At 40.0% G+C, this 23,628-nt stretch overlaps 1 protein-coding gene across 2 annotated transcripts; it reads left to right on the top strand.

Annotated features, from left to right (window-relative positions):
- Positions 1-652: 652 nt before the first annotated feature.
- On the top strand, positions 653-15,613 carry LOC149318466 (steroid 17-alpha-hydroxylase/17,20 lyase-like). 2 transcript variants are annotated; one of them, XM_089509773.1, is made up of 9 exons: positions 653-1,146; positions 3,602-3,854; positions 7,003-7,141; positions 8,326-8,555; positions 9,468-9,554; positions 11,028-11,240; positions 11,867-12,036; positions 12,141-12,244; positions 14,171-15,611. In XM_089509773.1, the coding sequence occupies exons 2-9, from the start codon at positions 3,603-3,605 to the stop codon at positions 14,434-14,436; spliced, it is 1,461 nt and encodes a 486-aa protein (XP_089365899.1). In that variant the 5' UTR covers positions 653-1,146; position 3,602; the 3' UTR covers positions 14,437-15,611. The 2 variants fall into 2 exon arrangements, with proteins under 2 accessions (XP_089365899.1, XP_089365898.1); XM_089509772.1 differs by lacking the exon at positions 653-1,146 and having other exon boundaries at positions 3,504-3,854; positions 14,171-15,613.
- Positions 15,614-23,628: the final 8,015 nt, after the last annotated feature.

The raw sequence follows: 23,628 nt of genomic DNA, 5'->3' as shown, positions 1-23,628 counted from the left end.
CAGCTCTGCTGCTTTGGTATGTGCCTAGAGGCTCAGATTTCGGTGGTGGCTAAGAGGGAACGGGGACAAGGCATGATAGAAATAAGTATAATCATAATACTAGTTTAACAATGGTTCTTGATGGTAGGTCAGAGAGCAAGCCCTGTAAGGCTGACCTTACTGTTTGGCTTTGCACATGTGTAGAGTGGTCCTTGAAAAAACCTCATTTAGCCAAACTTACACATTTGCTCATGTGCATAGCCATTACATTTTGTATTTTAAAATGATGCATCAACTGCTGATAGAAAGGAAGAAAGAAATTGGCAGCATGAGCTTTCGCAATGCATCTTTAGACCAATGCATCTTTAGACCAATGCATCTTTAGTCTCCAAAAGCTCATGCTGCCAACTTCTTTCTTTCAGTTAGTCTCAAAGGTGCTACAAGATCCCTCTACAACTGATTCTACAGACTAACACGGTTCTATCTTCAAATTCTGTTGATAGAAAGGCACTGATAGGCCCGTTACAGACGGGCATAAAAGTTCGTGCTCAGCACGTACTAGGGTTAGGAAGAGCTGTCTCTTCCTCACGGCCCCCAACCCTAGTACGCGCGGAGTGTGTAAGAGATGGTGCTGCCCGTCCACATGGGGCTGCCATCTTTACGTAGCCCGGATATGACGCCGCGAGTGCACGACTAGCGCCTCACGGCATGACATCCGGGGCCCAGGAAGGAGCGCGATTTTTGCGCTCCTTCTTTGCAGCATCCGGGAACCACGCCGTTTGGCTGCTGCGGTTCCCGGACACTGCAACCGGTGGCGGCAGCAGACCACCGCTTTTCAGTGGTCTGTAACCCGCCATAGGAAGGCACTTTTGGTAGGCACTGAAAGAACACAAACATTGCTTATCTTAAAGGGTCTGAACTGTACCTGGAGAATCTAGTCTTTATTAGCTCATGGCCCCAAATCTTCTCTGATCAGTAAACCATCGAAGAACCATGTAAATTATACTGGTCAATGACCGAATAAATTTTATTACTATTACTAACCAAGTAAAGATTGCACTTCATGGAAAGCATAGGTGAAGATTCTATGGATCATCTAGTTAAGAATCTCTTGTTGACCAGCCACCTCCTCTTTTCAACATGCAGTGCATCCTCCAGCACTTTCTGGTATGAGAGTAAACACCTTAGGAGGCCCTCTCCTGTACTGGGCTGTTGCTGGGAAGTAGAGGAGCTCCTTGCTCTCAACTGCATTTATAACCAAGTTGGAGGGTGAATGACTTGGTACATTGTGTTTTCAGGAACAGTTGTTGTGTACACAACATCCAGGAAATAGTGGATGGATCTACTGTAAGTCCTAGGATGATCTTCCACATTGCCTACTTTCCAAGAAACTGCTGACTGGCCCCAAAGTCCCTACCCCCATCTTTATGTGCTCAAGGAACAGCCTTGTAGGGCAACACACCTTTTAACATTTATGGCTGGCTTAGAGTCTTTCAGATATTGACATGCATCTTTGCACAAACATCATTTAGTGACGTAATGCTGAGAAATGCTAACCAGCTAAAACTAGCAATGATATCAGCATCTGGCAGAGAAGTATTGAACAAAGCAGGCCTTATAGAGAATGGCATCATTTTCAACATAAAATGCTAGAATCCAAAAGGGAGAGAGAGTGTGTGAGTGCTTATAGAAGGGCTGTAAATTGTTGTGTGCTTTCAAGGTGACTCCAACTTAAGGCAACTCTATCAAAGCATTTTCTTGGCAAGGTTTATTCAGAGGAGGTTTGCCATTGCCTTCCTCTGAGACTGAAAGAGAATGATTTGCTCAAAGCCACCTAGTGGGGTTTTGTGGATGAGCAGTGATTTGAACCTTGGTCTCTCAAAATTGCAATCCAGTACTTCAGCCACTGTATGTTAGCTCTAGATATTGCTGAATTTCCATACATCACCACTGGCTGTGTTGGGCTTCTGGCTAAGGGTGATGACAAATACAATCTCCAAAAACATCCAGAAGCTACATGTTCACCTCACCTCACCTTCTATCCAGATTCTATGCATATTTTCTTAGACATCAATTTCAGATTTCAGTGGGACTTACTTTCAGTTAATGATGTAAGCCGCCCCGATTGCCTGAGTGCAGATGGGGTGGGATATAAATAAATTTTATCATTATTATTATTATTAAGTACTCCTAGGCAGCAACTGCCTGGAATCACCTCATCTAATGTCATTCTGCAGAGACTTCTCATTAAGGGTAAATCATTATTTGCACACACTCAGGCCACTCAGTATGAACAGTGACAGCAAATGTTCTCTGCAGGAATGGCAGCTGTGCAAATCAGCCATCATAACACATATGTTAAATGTGTTCTGCTAGGATGGAGATACCCAGGTTCAGAATTCTGACTAAGCTGTTCAGTACTTTGGACAGCTTCTTTAAAGTCTGGAATAAAATAGGAGCCAGCATGGTGTAGTGGTTTGAGTGTTGGACTACAATGCTGAAGATCAGGGTTCAAATTCCTGCTTGGCCATGAAGATCTACTGGGTGGCCTTGGACAAGTCACACTCCCAGCCTCAGAGGAAGGCAAAGGCAAACCCCCTCTGAACAAACCTTGCCAAGAAAACCCTGTGAGAGGTTCACCTTAGGGCCCCCATAAGTCAGAAATGACTTTAAAATACACAACAGCAGCATATTTACTCCACCCCTGAAATGGAAGCAACTGGGCACTACTGTATACCTGCCAGAATAATCCAGCCAATACACTAACTGACCGTGCTGCCTGTTGTGGATTCTGGGAATTGTAGTCAAAGAAGGAACTTTTCCAAGGTAGCTACCTTCACTTGGGAAGGGACTTCACTGATTCCACCTGGAGAAAGGAAAAGTGAAATGAGTGAAAAGGAAGCAGTGATGGCTGAGCCTCCATCACTTGGGTGGTTCTGATGCCAATCTGATGTCACCTTGGTAAACAGAGAGTAGGGGACTTCATAGTAGGAAGGGGACTACCAAAGGTCCCAAGGAACTTGATACTAGTCCTGCCTGTTTTCCTTTCCTCCCTGTGCTGAAGCTTGATAAAACAGAACAATTGCCAATGCTTGTAACATGTGAGAAAAAATTCATCTGGAGAAAAGACAGCATCTTCAAAGTCTCTGGTTTTCCCATCCTGGCTTGAATCAGCATTCATTCTTACAGTCCTTGATTTACAGTGCTATCCAAGAGCAGATAACAAGGGCCTCGTTTAGGGTGAAAAAGTGAATTGTAAACTTTAGTACAAGCAAACGGATAGCCTTTAACCCAATGTTTCCCAAAGGGATGCTCATCTTTGATTATTTCTTTGGCTCAGGATTGCTAAAGGCTGTTGAGGTTTGACAAAAGGCAAGGCTGAGTTTGGGCAGCAGATTACACTTATCTCCTAGCAATTAATTAGCAAGGCAAGAAAGAAACCCAAGGCAAGGTGACGTCAATACTAGCCCCTATAAGAACCCAAAGATTGGCTGTTGCAGGACAATTGCTTTCTATGACTTCTTGTTCTTGGTGCTCAGATCAAGCTTCAGGTCAACAGAGAAACAATGATGGTTCTCTTCATTCTCTTTTTTCTGATGCTGGCATTGCTGTCCTTCCCTAGAATGTCCAAGGTGAAGCTGAAATGCAAGCGCAACTACCCCAAGAGCCTTCCCTCCTTGCCACTCATTGGGAGCCTGTTACATTTTGTGGGAGACACCAAGCCTCACCTTCTATTCTGCAGACTGCAGCAGAAGTATGGCAGCCTCTACTCTCTCTATATGGGCTCTGACTATGTGGTGGTGGTGAACAACTATCTCCATGCCAAAGAAGTTCTGCTTAAGAAAGGGAAGATCTTTGCTGGAAGGCCTCGGACGGTAAGCAAAATATGAGTATCCAATCTTTTGTTGATCTATGCCAGTGGAAGAGAAAATGTCATTCCCCCATCAGCTGATTCAAATGAACTCCAAACAGTATGACCAATGTTCAGCATTGATGGGAATTGGAGAGACATTTATGAGACTACATGCCTCATGTGAAATGGCTGGCACTAGGTACTGTGTACCTTGACTTGGATAGCTGTGGGGAATGACATTTGCTACCCTAGCTCTGGAAGCAAAATGCCATGGTATGACCCCCTGAATGATATTATAAACATATAAAATTGTCATATATATATTGAGAGAAATCCTTGATACTTCTCACTTGGTACTTTCTAGTACTGGCAGCAGCTCCTTAATATCCTGCCATGAATTGAAATCTTTTGAATGTCAATATTAATGAATGAACAACTTAAGCATGGGAATCATCTCTTTCACCACTGAACCTTTTTGCTAATTTCTTAAGGTTATTGCCCATGAACCTCTCTTTGCATGTAACACAACAGCAACAGTACTAGCAGTCTACATAGAGGAAGAGATATGTGGCCAAGAGGAGTCAGATTTTGTGAGGCAATTTCTTTGGAAGGGATTATGACATGTTTATGACTATTTTCTGTCCTACATAAATATTTCCCTTATCTTGCAAGGAAGAAAGGTGTCACTTACTTTGATAGCCTCCCTAGACGATACATGTCATTAATTAAACATGAGTTTTTACTTAACAAGGAGCATATAGTTTATTGACCAAATATATTGTCCAATAAATATTAACATTTCATCTAAATATATAATTTGTCATTTCTACAAGATGCAGTGCTGTCTACATATCTTTAATATAATCTACATAATCTACATATTGTTAATATAATGAGCTTGGACAAAATGGAAATCTGTATATTATATTTTCCTAATCGTTTATTATGGTTTTGATAATAGGATGTTACTCAGATTGGAATAAACATAGCTAGAAAATCTAGTGGAAAGAAGTATTCTTACATTGTGAGTTACCAAGGCAAGGTTTACAGTAGAATTCACCGTGCTGGCCAGTATTAAAATGTATGTTTTGATTATGTCTTCCAGGGATACATTAGAAATTGCTGGTATCGTTGTTTAGAAACAACTTTTTTATTTATAATATTTAAAATATTTCCCACTCTGCATATACATTCCTCTCCAGCACACACATAGCATTTTTCTATGTATTTTCTGCAAATACCACTCAGCCTTCAGTTCTAGAAGCAAGACATGCAGGGTGCTCCCACATGGAACTCCTAGCAACACTAACAATCAAAAGGGACTTGCTATTATTCAATATTACCCTCATAGAAACATAGAATCATAGAGTTGGAAAAGACTGCAAGGGCCATCCAGTCCAACCCCATTCTGCCATGCAGGAAATCTCAATCAAAGCATCCCAGACAGATGGCCATCCAGCCTCTGCTTAAAGACCTCCAAGGAAGGAGACTCCACTACACTCCGAGGAAGGAGTGTGTTCCACTGTCGAACAGCCCTTACTGTCAGGAAGTTCCTCCTAATGTTGAGGTGGAATCTCTTCTCCTGTAGCTTGCATCCATTGCTCCGGGTCCTGTTCTCTGGAGCAGCAGAAAACAAGCTTGCTCCCTCCTCAATATGACATCCCTTCAAATATTTAAACAGGGCTATCGTATCACCTCTTAACCTTCTTTTCTCCAGGCTAAACATCCCCAGCTCCCTAAGTCGTTCCTCATAGGACATGATTTCCAGACCCTTCACCATTTTAGTCTCCCTCCTTTGGACACGCTCCAGTTTCTCAATGTCCTTTTTGAATTGTGGTGCCCAGAACTGGACACAATATTCCATGGGGCCTGACCAAAGCAGAATATAGTGGCACTATTACTTCCCTTGATCTAGACACTATAATTTTATTGATGCAGCCTAAAATTGCATTGGCCTTTTTAGCTGCCGCATCACACTGTTGACTCATGTTCAACTTGTGGTCTACTTGGACTCCCAGATCCCTTTCACATGTAGTTTCATTCAGCCAGATGTCCTCCATCCTATATCTGTGCATTTCATTTTTCCTCCCTAAGTGCAATACCTTACATTTCTCCATGTTGAAATTCATTTTGTTAGCTTTGGCCCAGCTGTCTAATCTATTAAGATCATTTTGAATTTTGATCCTGTCCTCTGGGGTATTAGCTACTGCTCCTACTTGGGTGTCATCTACAAATTTGATAAGTATGCCCCCAGTTCTGTCATCCAAGTCATTGATAAAGATGTTGAATAGCACTGGGCCCAGGACAGACCCCTGTGAGACCCCACTGGTCACTTATCTCCATGATGAAAAGGAGCTATTGTTGAGCACCCTTTAGGTTTGGCCGGTCAACCAATTACAAATCCATGTAACAGCTACCTTGTCTAGCCCACATTTTACAAGCTTGTTTGCAAGAAATTATTTAATTGTAAGGAAAAATATGGGCACAACTCTGGGAAAACATAGGCAGGCTACACATAAAAGATGACAAAATCTAGACCCACGTAAAGTTAAAACCTCTTCTGGAAGCACCTATAATATAGTTCCTATATCCTTTTTGCATATTTTTCTTCCTCAGTGAAATATTACCTGGCAGGATTAAATGATTCCCTCATTTTTCATCTAGAAACAGATCGCCCTGGGCCCTAACCTTCCTTATCCTCTAAAGTGGAAGGACCTGCCTTCCCTGTAGCAAAGCAGTTCTTACAGACAAATTCTATGAAGTGTAATTTTTTTAATGCACATGTCTATTCCCAGCATCACTTGGGCTTCATATTTATCTATAATTCAATGCATATTCAACCAATTATTAAAATGGATATAGTGGAAATATATAGTATAAATTAGAATCAGGACTTAGAAATAAACAGCACCTTCCTTCCATGTATGGACTGACTTTATCAGAGAAAACTAGTTTGTGTGTATTAGGAAATAACAAGGAAGATTGTGAAAGATTTTAAAATTAATCAAATGCAGCAATATGTTTTCTGAGAAAGTACTATACATGTGCTATGTGTTTTTCCCTCCTGAAACAACGTGGTAGACTAACTCAGTCCATCATCACTAACTGTAGAAGGAGAATAAAATGTTCATAAACACTTCCTCTTGCTTCTCTCATCCCTTTGATTCAAGGTAACCACAGACTTGCTAACAAGGAATGGAAAAGACATCGCCTTTGCATCTTACAGCCCATTTTGGAAATATCAGCGCAAATTAGCGCACTCTGCACTTTGCATGTTTGGGGAGGGCTCTCTAGCCCTGGAAAAGATAAGTAAGTGATCCAGTTGAAGTGTTGGGATGCTTCCAAAGGAATGCCAGAAAAGTGAGTCAGGGAAAGAAGAGCTTAGTTCAAGCCAGCGATTCTCAATTTCTGGTCCTCCAGATGTTTTTGACTTCATCTTCCAGATTCCCTGATCATTGGCCTGGCTGGCAAAGGCTTCTGGGTGCTGAAGTCCAAAACAGCTGGAGGATCAAAGGTTGAGAACCTCTGGCTTAAGCACTTGGCTTAACTTGCAATAAAAAGCAAACAAGAGCTGTTCAACAGTGGAACACGCTGCCTTGGAGAGTAGTGGAGTCTGCTTCTTTGAAGGTTTTTAAACAGAGGATGGATGGCCATCTGTTGCGAGTGCTTTGACTGTGTCTTTCTGCATGGCAGGGAGTTGGACTGAGTGGTCCTTGAGGTCTCTTCCAATTCTATGATTCTATTAGGACTGGTAATTTAGTTTAAAAATCTCAAAATTTTAAAAATGTACATCACGAGCAATGAAATAGGCATTATGTGGTACACTTAACAAGGAGATGTCACTTGAAAACAAGTGACTTAGTAACTAATAATTTACTACATAGGCCTTTTTAATCCCATAATATGACTTCAAAAGATAATCACATTATTGTGCTTTGAGGATAAAAATTGAGAAGTCCCATTGACGTTGTCCATGGGGAAGAGAGGAGGTTCCCCATAATTATCACTATTATTTCAGATGATATGTACTATCAAGACTGTATCTGGATTTTATCATACTGATGTTTAGGCAGAGGAATTGGCGTAATAACAGATATTACCGTATACAGTAATATATAGTTTTAAAATATTTTTAAATGTCTTGTTTCTGGAGCCATTATAAATACTGTTTGTTCGGGGTTTTTTAAACATTTATATTCTGCCTTTACACCAGTTAACTCATTACTCTCCTCCTCACTTTATCTGCTCAACATGTATGTGACCACACTACCAAACTGGTTAGGAACTGTAGTCCGAAATAGTAACTTTTCCAAGCTCTCCCTACAGAGGCAGTAGTCATGAACCACTGTTTACCAGTTTAAAGATTACAGGAGTAAATTGTTTATTTCAGATATGAACACACACACACACACACATCCATTCCTGGCCTAACATTTTTCTGAAGTATTCATAGTTTGTTCTTGTGTCTTTTCTTTTGTGCTTCCCCCCCATAGTCTGTCAAGAAGCATCTTCTTTGTGTGAAACTCTGAGTGCTGCCCTGGATTCATCTCTAGACATGTCACCAGAACTGACACGTGCTGTGACTAATGTGGTTTGCTCTCTTTGCTTTAACTCATCTTATCAGCGTGGAGACCCTGAGTTTGAAGCCATGCTAAAATATAGCCAAGGCATTGTGGACACTGTGGCCAAACAAGGCATGGTGGATATCTTTCCTTGGCTTCAGGTAAGAGCTTTAGTGAGAAAAATTCAACAAAAGAAAATATATTCCATTCATCATGTATAGCTTCCAGAGGTAGGAAGGAGTCCTCTGTGGGGAAAGTTGATAGCCACAGCCCACAAATAATTTAATAAATCTACCTTGATATGTTAGAGATCTCGTGTATAAAGTGACAAAGGCAGTTTGGTTTGTGAGTGATCACCCAGTTTCCCCCTTTTCAGTAAAATAAGTAGAGAAGGGATAAATAATCTTTTAGCTAAGGCATATTCCATGCTAAGGGGGGGGGGGGGAGCCTTAAGTTATTTGAGTTATAATAATATTAGATTTTGATTGAACATGAGAAGGAACTTATTGATGGTAAGAACAGTTCCACAATGGAACTAATTACCTAGAGAGGTGGTGGGTCTCTTTCTCTCAATGTCTTCAAAGACAGGCTGGACAGCTACCTGCTGGGGATTCTCTAGCTTGGGTTCCTGTGTATGGAGTGGAAATTTGGATTTGATTGCCTCTTGGGCCCCTTCCAACTCTATGATTCTATTATTCATTGTTTCTTAGCAGAGAAAGTAATTGTTACCTGTTTAAACAATTAAATTGTTATCTGTTTAATGCAAGTATTTTATATTTGCATGTGTGTGCATATTCCTGCACAGAATATACTTTTTGGATTGAAAGTCAGAGAGATCAATAAGGCTTTCCTGAAAGAGAAATCCTCCATAGTTGTATGAGATTTGGAGGCAAGAGCAGGATGTAAGAAATCTTTAATAGGAAGCAGAAACTTTTGTATCAGAAAACCAGCAGGTGACTGAATTGGCTCCTACCTAAATCTCAATGGCAGCAAGGATTAGCATGAGGATTGTGAGGTTTGAATTTGTATCAAAAGACATTGGCATTGGCATTAAGCTTTTAATTCCCCCCCAGTTCTTTCCCAATAAAGAATTAACTTTGCTGAGGAAGTGTGTGGAAATGAGAGATCAGCTTCTACACCAGAAGTTTGAAAAACATAAAGTAAGTATCTCTGCTAAGGAAATGCAGAGCAACAAATGTACACATATATTTTAGATCGTATACCTTTGGTAGGATCCACTGTTTGTTGCTTTATATATGTGTGTGTGAGAGCCAGTGTGGTGTAGTGTTGGACTATGACTCTGGAGAACAGAGCTTGATTCCCTGCTCAGCTGTGGAAACCCACTTGTGACCTTGGGTGAGTCACATACTCAGCCTCAGAAAACCCAGTGACATATCTCCATAAGTTGGAAACAACGTGAAGGCACACAACAACAACAAGATACACACACAGACACAGACACAGACTCACACAGAGGGAGGGAAGGAAAGGGAAGGGATAATAAAATATAAAACTATATGATACAATGTAATATGAAGCAAATTGATAGATACATGTAACCAAAAAAGACAAGATTATAAAACAAATTAAAGTCTGAAAGTTTTGGAAAACAAGAACATTTTTAACTGTGATTTAAAACTAATGAGGGAAGGAACAGTCTGCAAATGTTCAGGAAAGCAATTCCAAGAGTAAGGATTACTGAATAAAAAAAGTATGAAACAGCCAAGGAAGACGAAACCTTTGGTTGGGTAAGAAGCCTTGAGTTCCTTGAACACAGATCTCAAGGACGCTGGTTAAAAAAAGGGGTTGAAAGTGGGGGGAGTTAGTAGTGTGTAGGACTTTGAACAAGAAGCTTTTACTGAATCATATAGAAGGAGAGAGTAACCAACAAAAAGATATCAAAAGTGAGGCAACATGATCATAATAATGAGCCAAAAAGAAAGAAAGAAAGAAAGAAAGAAAGAAAGAAAGAAAGAAAGATAAATAATCTCACCAGCAGAATCTGGAAAGGAAACCAGAGGACTAAGGTGAGATCATAGAAAACCAGTCAAAAGATTACAATAATCAAGGCAGGAAATAACCAAAACATGAACCAAGGGCTTAGCAGAGGAAGCAGTCACAGTTAACAAATAAACAAGTTACAATTAACAAATTACTTGTCATGTTTGATAACTAAGGCATAACTAAGTTACATTGTAGTTATGTAGGAAGAGAGAGCTTCACTTCTTTTGCAGAAAAACTATTTGTGATTTATTAACTTTTATTACAAAGGAATGTATGTGGCTTCAATGCTTAGGTGTGTTTGGGCTACAGGCCAATGCCTTGTTGCATTCTGATATTTTTGCCATGCCACAACTGGACTTGTATCCTGTCCTTTCTCCAATATAGGATAAGATGGATTCTGGTGACAGGCTTCCTAAATAGATGGGGAGGAGGAGGGAGGGGCATTTCACTGCACATCTTCTTACTGGCTTTAGCACTCTATATGCCCCACATCCTAATGAGATAAGAAAGTGTATCTAAAATGCTTCCATTTCTACTCACTGCTCCACCATAGCAGCTCAGTCCATCTTGTAGCTCTTCTGATGTGCCTCAATCCTAACTCACAGGTTCTTTCACTTTCTCCTTTCAAGGAAGAGTTCAGCAATGATTCTGTCAGTGACCTGATAGATGCACTTCTGAGAGCCAAATTGAACATGGAGAATAACAACAGCCATATATTGTCTGGGCAGGGGCTGACAGATGACTACCTGCTCATGACGGTGGCTGACATCTTTGGAGCAGGTGTGGAAACCACCACTACTGTGCTGAAATGGACTGTCCTCTATCTTCTGCACTATCCAGAGGTATCAGCTCCTTCTGTCCTTCCTGGGCTCTTGGGAAGGCAGAGGTCCACAGTAGGTTAAGTGTAATTGAGACATCTATTATTATTTATTTATTATCTGAATTATTAATGTCACCTGTTTTAGTGAATGAACAGACAGAGGAGACACAGAAACTACAGTTGGCCTTCCTTATCCACGGATTCAAGCATCCACAGCTTGAAAATATTTTTTAAAAGTATAAATTCCAAATAGCAAACCTTGATTTTCCATTTTATATAAGGTACATCATTTTGCTCTGCCAATATATTTAATGGGATTTGGGCATCTAGGGATTTTGTTATCCATAGGGGATCCTGGAACCAAACCCCAGCAGTTAACAAGGTCCTATTGTATGTTGTATCAGTGTAGCTTCTCACAAATATTCAGAGCAAAGAGGTATCTCCTATATCCACTATTTTGAATGCTTTCTGCCTTCCATTATTGTTAAACGTATTGTGACAATAATTTTCTTTCCTGTGTTGGAAACCCTAACTAGGTTAAGAGAAAGAGTTGAAGTTAAAGAAATGGGTGAGAACAGGCAGCTGTATTGATAAGCACTACCCCAGTGCTATCACTGTTGATTAGTCCAATTCCTTCTCCCTTTCCAGGTACAGCAAAAGATCCAAGGGGAACTAGATCAGAAACTTGGCTTTAACAGGCATCCCTTACTCAAAGACCGGCAACATTTGCCTTACTTGGAGGCTACTATCAGTGAAGTTCTGCGTATCCGGCCTGTCTCTCCACTTCTTATCCCACATGAGGCCTTGCAAGATACAAGGTGAGGCCCATTGCCATCAATGATTTGCACTATATAGTCAATGGGAGGGGAGATTGTCAGGACCACAGTAATAGAAAGTACTGATGGGTTTTGTCATTCTGCAGCATTGGTGAATATGACATCCCAAAGGGAGCTCAAGTTGTGATCAACCTGTGGTCCATTCACCATGATGAAAAAGAGTGGGAGAAGCCAGAAGAATTCAGTCCGGGTGAGCATGCTAAACCTGCTCCCTGCTGGTCTCTTGCTGAGTTTCTCCATTTCTGTTTCTCCTTTCTTCTACAGCCCTTGGATCCTGCTGTGTGGGGACGTCTGCTTCTATCTCACCACTGCCTATACTAAATGTAGTCTGAAGTTTCAATTCAGACAGTGCCACCAACTGTGAGGATTCCTCTCAGGCAGTCCCACCAATGTGGGGATCTTTACACCCACCAAATGTGAAGACTTCACAATGTTCTCTGCAAACACTCAGTAATCTCCACCTCTGGTACACATAAGGACTTCTGCCTGTCCCCATGTGTGAAACCAGCTGTGGAGTCAGTCTGAATGCCCTCAAGGTTCATATGAGGATTTATACTACCTTTATCCCCTAAAGGACACCACTCTTCCACCTTTAGTGCTGCCACCACACAGACACCTTGTCTGAAACCAAGATCTCAGGATAATAGCGTTTTTGGAGGCCAAAAAGTAATAAAAACAAAAACAACTCTTTATTTACAGCAGTTAAACATAAAACAGAAGATTATTTATGTATAACATTTATATGTGTAAAAAAAAAACATGCAGGGGTAAGCTGTGTTGACCATTTAGTAAATTCAAACAAAAATCCACCAAACAATGATACCTTTACTGGACAACCGAAATGCACAATATACTTGTTGCAAGTGGAGCTTTGAAAGCTTGCAACAAGTATATTGTGCATTTCAGTTGGCCAATATTTATATATGTAAATATATTTATTTGTACATAATATTTAAAATACCCCACTTTCCCTCTCAAGCTACCAATCACTCAAGCTACCAATGGAACTCCTTTCTCTACTAGTCTAACTCAAAACCCTCTCAAACTCTTTTCCTTCCTGCACTCTTCTCAAACCCCAGGCTAAAACTAACTCCATTCAAACTCTGTCATTCACTTACTTTCCTATTTAAATCTCCTCAAACATTTCCCCAATCAGCATCCACTTGAACACTCCATTCTTTCCCCCTCCCAACAGCTACTTACCTCATATTCACACAATAAATGAAGCAATACTTTTATATAAAAACCCACGATATCACATACTTCTCCCAACAGTTCAATTTCCTGCTCAGGAACATCTCACACTATCAAGAGTTTTTTTCCTCCCTGTCAAGTGCCACTCCTAAATTTATTTGCACTCTTTCCGCAAGCTTTAAAATAAGCTTTCACCAACTGGGTGTCTTCCACATGTGTGGCACTAAATGCCCTACCATCTGCAGCAACAAATCTGTGCTAGCTTGGAAAAATAGGATCTGTAGCCCCATATATCTGGAATTTGCCTTTTGCTCATGATCGTAATTATTCCTACTACTATTACTTATCCTCCTTTTACAACTGCTACTACGATTTCTATGATTTTGTTCCACTTTCCCACAAAAAGGACCCAAAGTCACTGAAAACAGAAAAAAAACCATTTCATTATAATAAAGTATGTAGTGCCAATTAATTTCAAAACATAACAAATTAAACACTGCATTTCAATAATGAAAAATTTTATGTCAATCAAAATTAATTCCAAAAGGCAGTATCAGTCATTAAAACATTATATCAACTGGGATTGTTCATCATTTGTTCATCAAAAATGCTAAGTGCAGAAAGTAGCAACCAGATTTCTTTCAGCTCTCAGTTGATGTTTTTTTTTCCTCCATATACCAACATTTGTCACTGGGATGCAGTTCTTAAAGGCCACAATAGCTGGGTGAATTGATGTTCACCTTCTTTGTCTCTGCTCCAAATGTGCCTGCTTTCTCTCTCTTTCCTCTCCCTTTGTTTCAGTTCTGAATAACTATGAAATACTGTTGGAGGCTTATACCCTGTGTGTCATTTTCTTCTGCAATTGTACATTACAGAGTCTGACAAGTTTCCTAGGTTGATGTATATCCCCTTTTGTGCACAGATCGTTTCTTGGATGAGGATGGGAACCGAATCTACACACCCTCACCCAGTTACCTCCCCTTTGGCGCTGGTGTTCGGGTTTGCTTAGGGGAAGCACTGGCCAAGATGGAGCTCTTCCTCTTTATGGCCTGGATCTTGCAAAGATTCACTCTGAGTGTCCCTGAAGGCCAGACACTGCCTGACCCAGAAGGCAAATTTGGAGTTGTGCTCCAAGTACCAAAGTTCAAGGTGAAGGCTTCATTGAGGAAAGCTTGGGAAAAAAAGTAATAGATCATTTATGTGATTTGGTTTCAAGAAGCTGCCCTAAACAAAGAAAAAGCAATTGGGTGACTGTTCATTCGAACCAGTAAAGGTTTACTAGGGATGTCTGTACATAGGAGTCTGTGAGGAAGGAAAGATGACTACCTAGTATAAGAGACAAAGGCTATTTTTTCATAAAGTGCAGTAGACTCATAGGATCAATTATTTTAGATCCTTTTTTGAAAATCAACATGAAATGAAATTGGGGGAGGAGATCTTCTTGAAATGCCCTTATAAAGTATGTTAGTCCTGCACCTCAAGAAACAAGTAAACATACACATTACACAGAAAAATATAACTATAATGCCACCTATTATATTACTTGAAATGAGTTCATTGTTATGCTTTCATTATGTGTGTATGTGCCTTCATGTCGCCTGTTGACTTACGGCAACCCCATGAATTTCATAGGGTTTTGTTGGGAAACGAATACTTAGCAATGGTTTTGCCAATTCCTTCCTTTGAAATATAGCCTATATTCCCCCTAACCAAGCCTGACCCTGCTTAGCTTCAAAGGTCAGATGGGATCTGTTGCCTTCATAGTATTTAGGCCTCTGTGCCCTCATTACCCCTCAAGTAATTTTTCTGGGCTACAACTTCCAGAACTCCCCATGCACTATGGCCAGATCTATGGTCCAAAAAAGAAACATTTCCAAGTTAGCTGAAGGAAGCTGACACAACTCATGGCATCTTATGTCAACAGTCAAGACATCTGTTAAGATCCTGAGTGCCTATTTTTGCCCAGTAGAGCTGGAGGAAAATGGAGGACGCTGTTTATTTTTTCACAATGTGTCGGCAAGACAGAGCTTTCAGTTTTCATTATATTAACAAGTCCATGTGAGATCTTTTGATTCTGTTGGTTTATGCTGTTTTAATCTCAACATTTGTGTTTTTAATTATGTATTATTTTATTGTAATTATATGTGTTTTGTAAGCTTCCTGAGTCCCAGATTGAGAGAAAGGCGAGATATAAATAAAGTGGTGGTGGTAATGATGATGATAGTCTATCTTATCATCACCTGAACACCCCCAGCGATGATAAAGATGATGATGATGATGATGATGATAATTCATTTTATCATTACCTGTACAACCACAGCAGAGCATAGTGCAGTTGATACTTAAGACTATTCTTTTCATTTATGTATATTTTCTGTTCTTTGTGTATAAAAATATTAAAATAAAGTTTTTTCAATTTTAGCAAGATCCTGCAATTTTTTTAAAAAAATACATTTTACAAAACTAATTTAAAGCATTATTTTTAGTTTATCCTGCACTGCAAAATGCTTGCATAGAAGAAAGGTAGGCAGGAAAGTGGTCTGGAGGGGAAAAAAAATCTTACCAATCTAAGAATTCACAGCTGAAGAAAATGTTCCTCATTGCATTCCTTTACAAGAAAGTCCTATGGAGTTCAGTAGGATATAACCATAATATCACCTGTTATCCAAATAATCATATATAAGATTCTGCTAGCATAATTAAACTAATATGAATAAGGAAATTGAAAAGTTTGGGGATTTCAAATGCAGGAATTTGCTTGGGGTTCACCATAATCTGATGCACTTTTACTTCAAAGTAAATCCTACTGCAATAATAATAATAATAATAATAATAATAATAATAATAATAATATGATTTATTTATATTCTGCCTTTTCCTTGTGGAATCAAGGCAGATTACAAGTAAAGGCTACATTGATGCTTGGTCCCAGGTTAAGTGCCTTTAGGACTTCAACCACAATCTTGGACTGTTGATTCTTCAGTTTACTCCTTTTTCCACTATACTGACAGTGCTGCCTACATCACTGCATGCATACTGTAATACAGAGTGTTATCACAACTTTTTTAAAACCATGATTTTATGATCTATAGGCATTCTAGATTCTGGCCAGACTCAGCTATTTATGTCACCTTTTGCTGAGGTAAAGAGCTTGACCATTTGTTCTGGCCATAAAAGCACAAAGTACAAGGTGCATGTCTGCAATAAAGCTAGGTTTTCCCCCTTCTATACTCTTAATATTTAACTAAATAATGAGGTAGCTGAAGAACAGACTGCATTGATAGAGAACCTATTAAATAAAAAGGACAGGAGTTTAAACAAATCTGGAATGTTCCAATCTCCACTAGTTTTCTGCACCCCACTTGTTTTCTACTTACAAATAAGGCTAACATTAGCTGACTAAATCTATCCTAAAATCAAACTCAGTTCATTCACAAAACTGGCCAATCCCTGGAGAATGGATTATTGTATGCTTTTTTGCATGTGATGGAGACCATTCCTCTTTGTTGAATTTGTTGTTGTTGTTTGTCTTCAAGTCGCTTCCAATCAGTTCACCTTAGGATCATCATAAGTTGAAAATAACTTGAAGGCACGCAGCAAACAACAACAACAACAACAACAAGCACTACAACTAAATAGACCATGTTTTTGGTTAAGGTTGCCATCTGGTGGAAAGCAGGGAATGTTTGCAATCCCCCAACCCATCATTTTTCACTTTTTGCCACATCTGTTTGCAGCTGCTGTGGATTAATTATTATTACTTTTAATTAAACTGCTTCTTTACTGCATAATTGCAGCCAATCAGGAATCATGCAGTGAGCATAATAATATCACAGTGAAATGTATCCAGTCAAATTTGGCTCTGTAGTGGCATCACTGAAGGCAAACAAAGCCCTCATGAAGCCTTCAATCTGAAGGAGGAAAAGAAGAGGGAACACAGACCTGATAGTCAGGCAGCCAAATCTCTATTTCCCACCTTGTCCATGCTGCTCATAAGGTTTACTTGCCATTTGGAATCTCATGGCAATAACATGACAACAACATCCTCTTTCCTCTTGTAGTTCTCCTGATGGGCAGCTACAGAACTAGCTGGAGCAGAACATAGATAAGGATCCACTACTGACTGCACATCCCAGAGAAAAGAATGCATTTTGGATGGATGATATCCACAGTTAATGAACATCCGAACACAGATGTCATCCATCTGCACTGCACATGCATTGACAGAACATGTAGTCACATTGTCTCCCAGTCAGCCCACTATGGAGAACTTGGCTGGGATTGCCGAGCATCGGTTTGGTTGATTCAGGAAATTACTGAGAAGCTCACTAGGGGGCACCAGGCTCACACTTATTTAACAACTGTTCTGTACAGAGGTAAATTTCCAAAGGTTAGTTTGTTAAAGCAAAAATAACAGAATTCTGAGGAACTGACTCACAAATTATATCACCCATTTATTGAGGCTGTGCTGCTAACAGTACTGTGTAGTATTCAGCAGGTTCTCAGATGCCAATGTAAGTTTCTTAGTAGACATTGTATAAATGACTACAAGGAAAGCAAACAAAACAGCCTTTGTCAAAACAGGACACTATCCAGTTACATCTGAAGCATGAGTAAACAAATGTACATTGTTACCCTAAATCTGTGGGGCTAGTAGAGCCTCCACTGTCAGCAACACTCTTCTGAAGCTGAGAGCATGTGGCTTGCCCAAGTGGGGATTCAAACTTTGCTCTTCTAGGGTCCTAGCCCAACATTCAAATCACAACACTATGCTGGTGCAATCTCACACCATCTTAAAAGCAATACAAACATTTACAGTTCAAATGATGAATGGTATTATATGCAATATTTATTTCTGTGACATGAGAGATGCGTCATTACTTTAAAAAAAAAAAAAGGCCACATGCTCAAATTATCTGTAATTAGTTTGGGGAACACTCCACTTTGCTATGCGAGAGAGAGCAACAGGATTTGCAGGATCCAGCACCAGTAGTCACTGACAGAGCCCCTAGGCATGTGAAACTATATGAACTTTTATTGGAGGGAACATAAAAACCACACACATGCAGGTAACTCATTCAAACAAACAACACAGAGAACTAACCAAATGGAGGAGCAAAATGGTATGGCAGGTTTAGAGGCTTGCAAGAGGGGGTGCAATTACCTATTTTGAAGGAAGAATTCACAGAAAGCTGGACAGTAGAAAGACTCAAGGCATGACACTTGAGTGAACAGCTTCAGGAGGAAGGTGGAGCAGAAAAAGGAACTCATACCGAAGCCTGAGGACAACAGTCAAAGTGCAAGAGAGGGAGAGTTGACTGCAGCAACTATCTCAAACAGGTTTCATTTTGGGGGCAATATTTATCCTTTAATCCATGAAAGTTCTGTGGGAAACCAAAAGTTTAATTACCTCTGATGGAACCTGAGAAGGTTTCTAAAATGAAGAGTTTGTTTAGGTACATGGGAAATGAGAAGATTTCATCGATGATGCTTCATGGACTTTACAACACCTAGACAAAATCCAGATTCCCTAAAAATGTGAGTGAGGGCAAAGGATGTTTAGGAACATATAAAAGATAAAAGGGATTTTTGGTCTTTTGATCTGGAAGAACCCATCTTTTGCCTGTTGGTTTCTGTCAGAAATGCAGAATTGGGGGAGGTGTCAGTGCTCATTCTTGCAAGCTTCCTCCTCCCTCTGTTTTTCTGCATGGCTGTTGTTATGTGCCATTCATACCACATCCATTCATACTGGCACTTTAATGTTGTATCAAACTGAATTTGGATTGATAACTTTGTCAGGGGATGCTCGGAGCATTACAACATGTACACACACGCACACATAAATGTTGGTAGGAAAGACTCTATGCAAATGTGAGAATAAAGGCATTGAGGAAGTGGCATGTTTTTACTGCATAAAAAATTGATTTAAAAGTTTACAGGCTATTAAGTAGTAGGCTGTGGGCACAGAGCAAACCTGAGATCAAATAATTTATCCAGATGGGTTCATTTCTTTTGTGAGGTGACACCAGTTTAAACCAAGAGAAAATGAAAGGACACTAAATATGTTCCAACACTACATTTTAGCATGCTTTGTCTAAGTTTTCAAAACAGTACATGGTACCTAATGGTCTTTCCCCCCCTGCTTTCCAAAGAAGTATTGGAGCATATCTTGGGAAATGAAACTTTTTTTGTTTTGTTTTGCCTTCTCTATTCCCTAAGACATGATGCGGGTATGATGATATTTAGATAACTCTAGTAACTAACTAGTTCCCAAGTGGTTTACTCTTATGAGCAGTGTAATTTCTGAAGCAGGGGGCTTGGCCACAACTCTGAGAGACTGTGCTTTCTAGTTAGAGAGCCAGTGGGACATCTGTCAATACCCAGCGTCTGCACCAGTTCAATTTACAGAGATTCTATTACACTGAGATTAGAACAAGGACAGAGGACTAGTCTAAGCCTGTTATACTTCTGTTTACCACATGGTTTTCATTTACTACGTGCTCTCTGGAACACTCCAGGAAAAAACAACAGACCCAAGCCAATTTTTTCTCCAATGAAATTTACGTACATTACAATCAGGCAACATGTGTGTCTTCAACTAAAGTAAATGGTACATACCTCATGGAAACACACTTGTCAGATGAACCAGGGTCTGGGGCAGGGTCCTAAGAACACCTTGTAGGAACACCAACATGTAAAAAAGTGTGTTATGAGCATAGGACCATAGTGTACTGAAACAAAATCATTATGACATTTCAGTTAACTGTATCCAGGTGTCAGACATGACATTTGTAAGAAAAAGAAGAATAGTCATCTCCTATATTATTCTCTCCTGTGTTAAGAGTTGGATTCATGTTGCATGTAATAAAACTATCTCTTTGTTTCTCTTTCATATACACACAGAGGTATATTTTTATGACTGGTGTTCCAAGTTGATTTCAGCAATTCCATGTTTTTCCCCCTTCCCTCATCCCACCAGACTGAAACACATTAATATATCAAAGCTAGTAGGGACAAAGAAAGAATAGAGATATAGTTTAAAAGATTGCTCTCATGGTACCCCCAACTTGGATGCATCTTGATGTCCATCAAGTCAAAATGCTTTAGTATTTCTACTTATTGTGAGTGGGTCAGTGTACTTGTGCATGGTGGTTGATGGCACTCCCTCCTAGCAGGAGTAGTTAGACAAAATAAAAACATGGATCTTCTTTCTATGATTTATTGAGCATGATGGTCAAATCCATCACAATAAGGAACATCACTCTGGCTCAGCTTTACCCCAACAAGCCAGAGAAAACAATGACATGTGGGATGTAGGCCATGTGTAGCATTCCACATCCCAACATCACCTTAGCAGGTGACCACCCCCCTACTCTAGAACATAGCATGAGTATCTCTGAGTTGTCAGGGAAGAGAAACACCAGAGTGTCAGCTGCTGCTAGGTTTGGACAGCAGATTTGAAGAAACAATCGAACCGTGAAGACTTATTGTGATTGGTGAATTGGGTAGTGCTTCGTGTTGTTTTCATTTCTGTGTGCTGATAAGCTGACTGTGACTTATGGAGAACCTGTCCTAGAGTTTTCTTGGCAAGATTTCTTCAGAGGAGGCCTGCCATTGCCTTCTTTTGAGGCTGAGAGAGTGTGACTTTTCTAAGGTCACACAGTGCATTCCTATGGCTCAGTGGGGACTTAAACCCTGATGTCCTGGGGTCCTCAAACCACAACACTAGGTTGGCTCTCAGGAGTATGCTTCATTAGCATGTAAAGACAGCAGAACAAAAGAAACAGTTTCATTTTGAGCATGAAAACCAGATAATATTGCATATATGCATCAACATCCTAGATCTCTTCCATGGTTTTTTTAAAAAAATAAAACCCATTCATTCAGTGCAATCTTATACCATTTTAAAAGCAATACAAACATTTACATTTCAAATGATGAATGGTATTATATGCAATATTTATTTTTGTGTCATGAGAGATGCATCATTAATAATAAAAAGAGATGTCAGAAATACCACAATGGAACTTGCTGTGTTCCATTTTGTAAGCACTTAATACTAAGGATAATCCTAGACAAGGTTTTGTCACTTAGACCAGGAATTTAAAAAGCTGGCCAATAATGACTCTGATGAAACAAATGATGGCACAAATATTTTGTAAAATCTTAGCTTGCACTCACACAGACTGATAATGTTTTTACTGGACAAACCTGCCATATCTTCCGTCTGAAGTAACCTAAGCCCCACCATTCATCTGCCTGTTCCTTTTCCTTATTGAAGGGATTGTGGGTGTAAATGCTCCTCTCAAAAGCAATTCCCACCCATCCCAAGTTCATCCCTATTAGGAAGTCCTTTAACGGCTTCCAATGTTCTGTTCATATGAGATTTTTGCACATGTACAGCCTTCTGATGGGGATCTCTCTCTTTTTCTGTCCCTTCTTCTGTTTTACAAGTTAATATTTCTCTATCTGGCAGCAAAGTCTCTGAACATTCCTTGTCTGCAGGTGGTCTTTTTCTGTATTTGGATTCAGCCATATGGTTATTAAGAGTAATTGTGGCTGCCTTCATGTGAGCATTTGGCCTTTCATCTGCATCCCATTTTTTTTTTACAAGAGCACACTGGGTTTCATAGTAATGTCCAGAAAGAGCAAGCAAGCTGTTAAAAAAATACACTTCAAATTGAAAAACAAACAAGCTTCCTACAAATGAAGAAAGCTTATTTTAACTCCCTCTCAACATGGAAGATGGGAATAGCTCTGAGGAGAATAGTACCCTCTCCTGGGTCTCTTCTGCAAGGACATGGCGGTAGGACAGGAAACAGTCCAACTGAAGCAGGAAGTGATGCATGCTAATCTATATGTTCAAAGTTCAAAGTCTATCAAGCTGTATTATATGGTCCAGAAATAAGTCATGGTGGACTAGCTTTTTAAAAACCACCCCATCACTTGCAATATTTTTATAAAATAAACTATGGATCAAACATACAGTATCTTCATACAACACCAGTGAGGAAAGGTAGAACAAAGTTACAGAAGAGAAAAACAGCTGATGGGAAATTAGTTTAAACAGAATTAGGGGAATAAAATACTTTGCAGTCACCACAAGATGGAGATTCTCACCACTTCTGTTCTAAAATGTTGCATTCCTCAACCAGTTATACCACTGATGTGTGCCACAAACAGACAGAATAAAAATGTTTTTTATGGTTTTTGAGGCTTTGTGGCCATGTTCTAGAAGAGTTTATTCCTGTTTTGCCAGCATCTGTGGCTTGGCATCTTCTCTGAAGGTGCCAGCCACAGATGCTGGCAAAGTGTCAGGAATAAACTCTTCTAGAATATGGCCACATAGCCCCCCAAAACCCCACAAAAAGCTATGGATGCTGGCCATGAAAGGTTTCGACTTCAGAATAAAAATGAATTGCAAGCAGACTGATCCTGTACACAATATTTTCTTTGAGCCTATAAAGTTGAGTAAAGGAAGTGTTGTTGTTTGCCTTCAAGTCATTTCCGACTTATGGCGACCCTATCACAGAGTTAACTAAAAGAAGATGCTCTTATAAAGTAAATTCCAACATCCATCATTGATTATTGGGAACAACCAAAATGTCACAAAATAATGGGCATGCTTGTGCTTTTGTCAGAACTTTTTGCCAGGATGGATATTAAATAACTGAAGCCCTTCCAGCATGTGCTGTCTGGGACAACCACATTACTCTGGCTGGTATGGCTTCCAGTGAGTTTTATATTATCATTAATATTCTCTAAACACACTCTCACAATTTTATACAATCTCCACTTAGGCAGTTCCTCTTCTTCATACCCAACCATTGTTTTTATGATAAAGTTGTCTTGCTTCTGTTCTAAATACAGAAGCTTTTCAATGTAGAGCCAACACTCTTGATGGAAGAGGCTCAGTCCCACAGGACATGGCTGAACCTGTGACATCTACCTCACCATGAAGATCCGGGGGGGTGTGGGCAGATTGCCACTGGGCATTCCTCTTCATTTCTCCACAGCCAGTCCCTTCTGTAAGAGATGGAGCTGTGTGTGCCACATGCCCTATTGGGCAACCCATGTTCTGCATGCTCTGATCCCTCGGGTGTGGTAGATTACTATGTCTCGCCTCCAGAGGCTGGAAAAACTATTTTGGGGGGAGCTTATCCCCATGAATCCCACAGCCAGTATGGCTACAGACTATGGTAACTGGGGAACTCTGAGAGCTGCAGTCCAAAAATATTATTTTCCCACACTCTGCTTATCACTAGTCCTTAAGTATTGCTTCTGTACATTGAAATGGGGTATGGGTGTGAGTGGGATGCTTTCAGTCTCACTCACTTGGGATTGCCACCTTGAATCCCATTTTGGGAAAGGTGGGATACA

This window comes from Sceloporus occidentalis, unplaced genomic scaffold, assembly GCF_023333645.1.
Source record: "Sceloporus occidentalis isolate IW3139 unplaced genomic scaffold, rSceOcc1.0.p SCAF_2, whole genome shotgun sequence".
Classification (NCBI taxonomy): Eukaryota; Metazoa; Chordata; class Lepidosauria; order Squamata; family Phrynosomatidae; genus Sceloporus; species Sceloporus occidentalis.
This window is presented reverse-complemented; position numbering and strand designations above follow the sequence as displayed.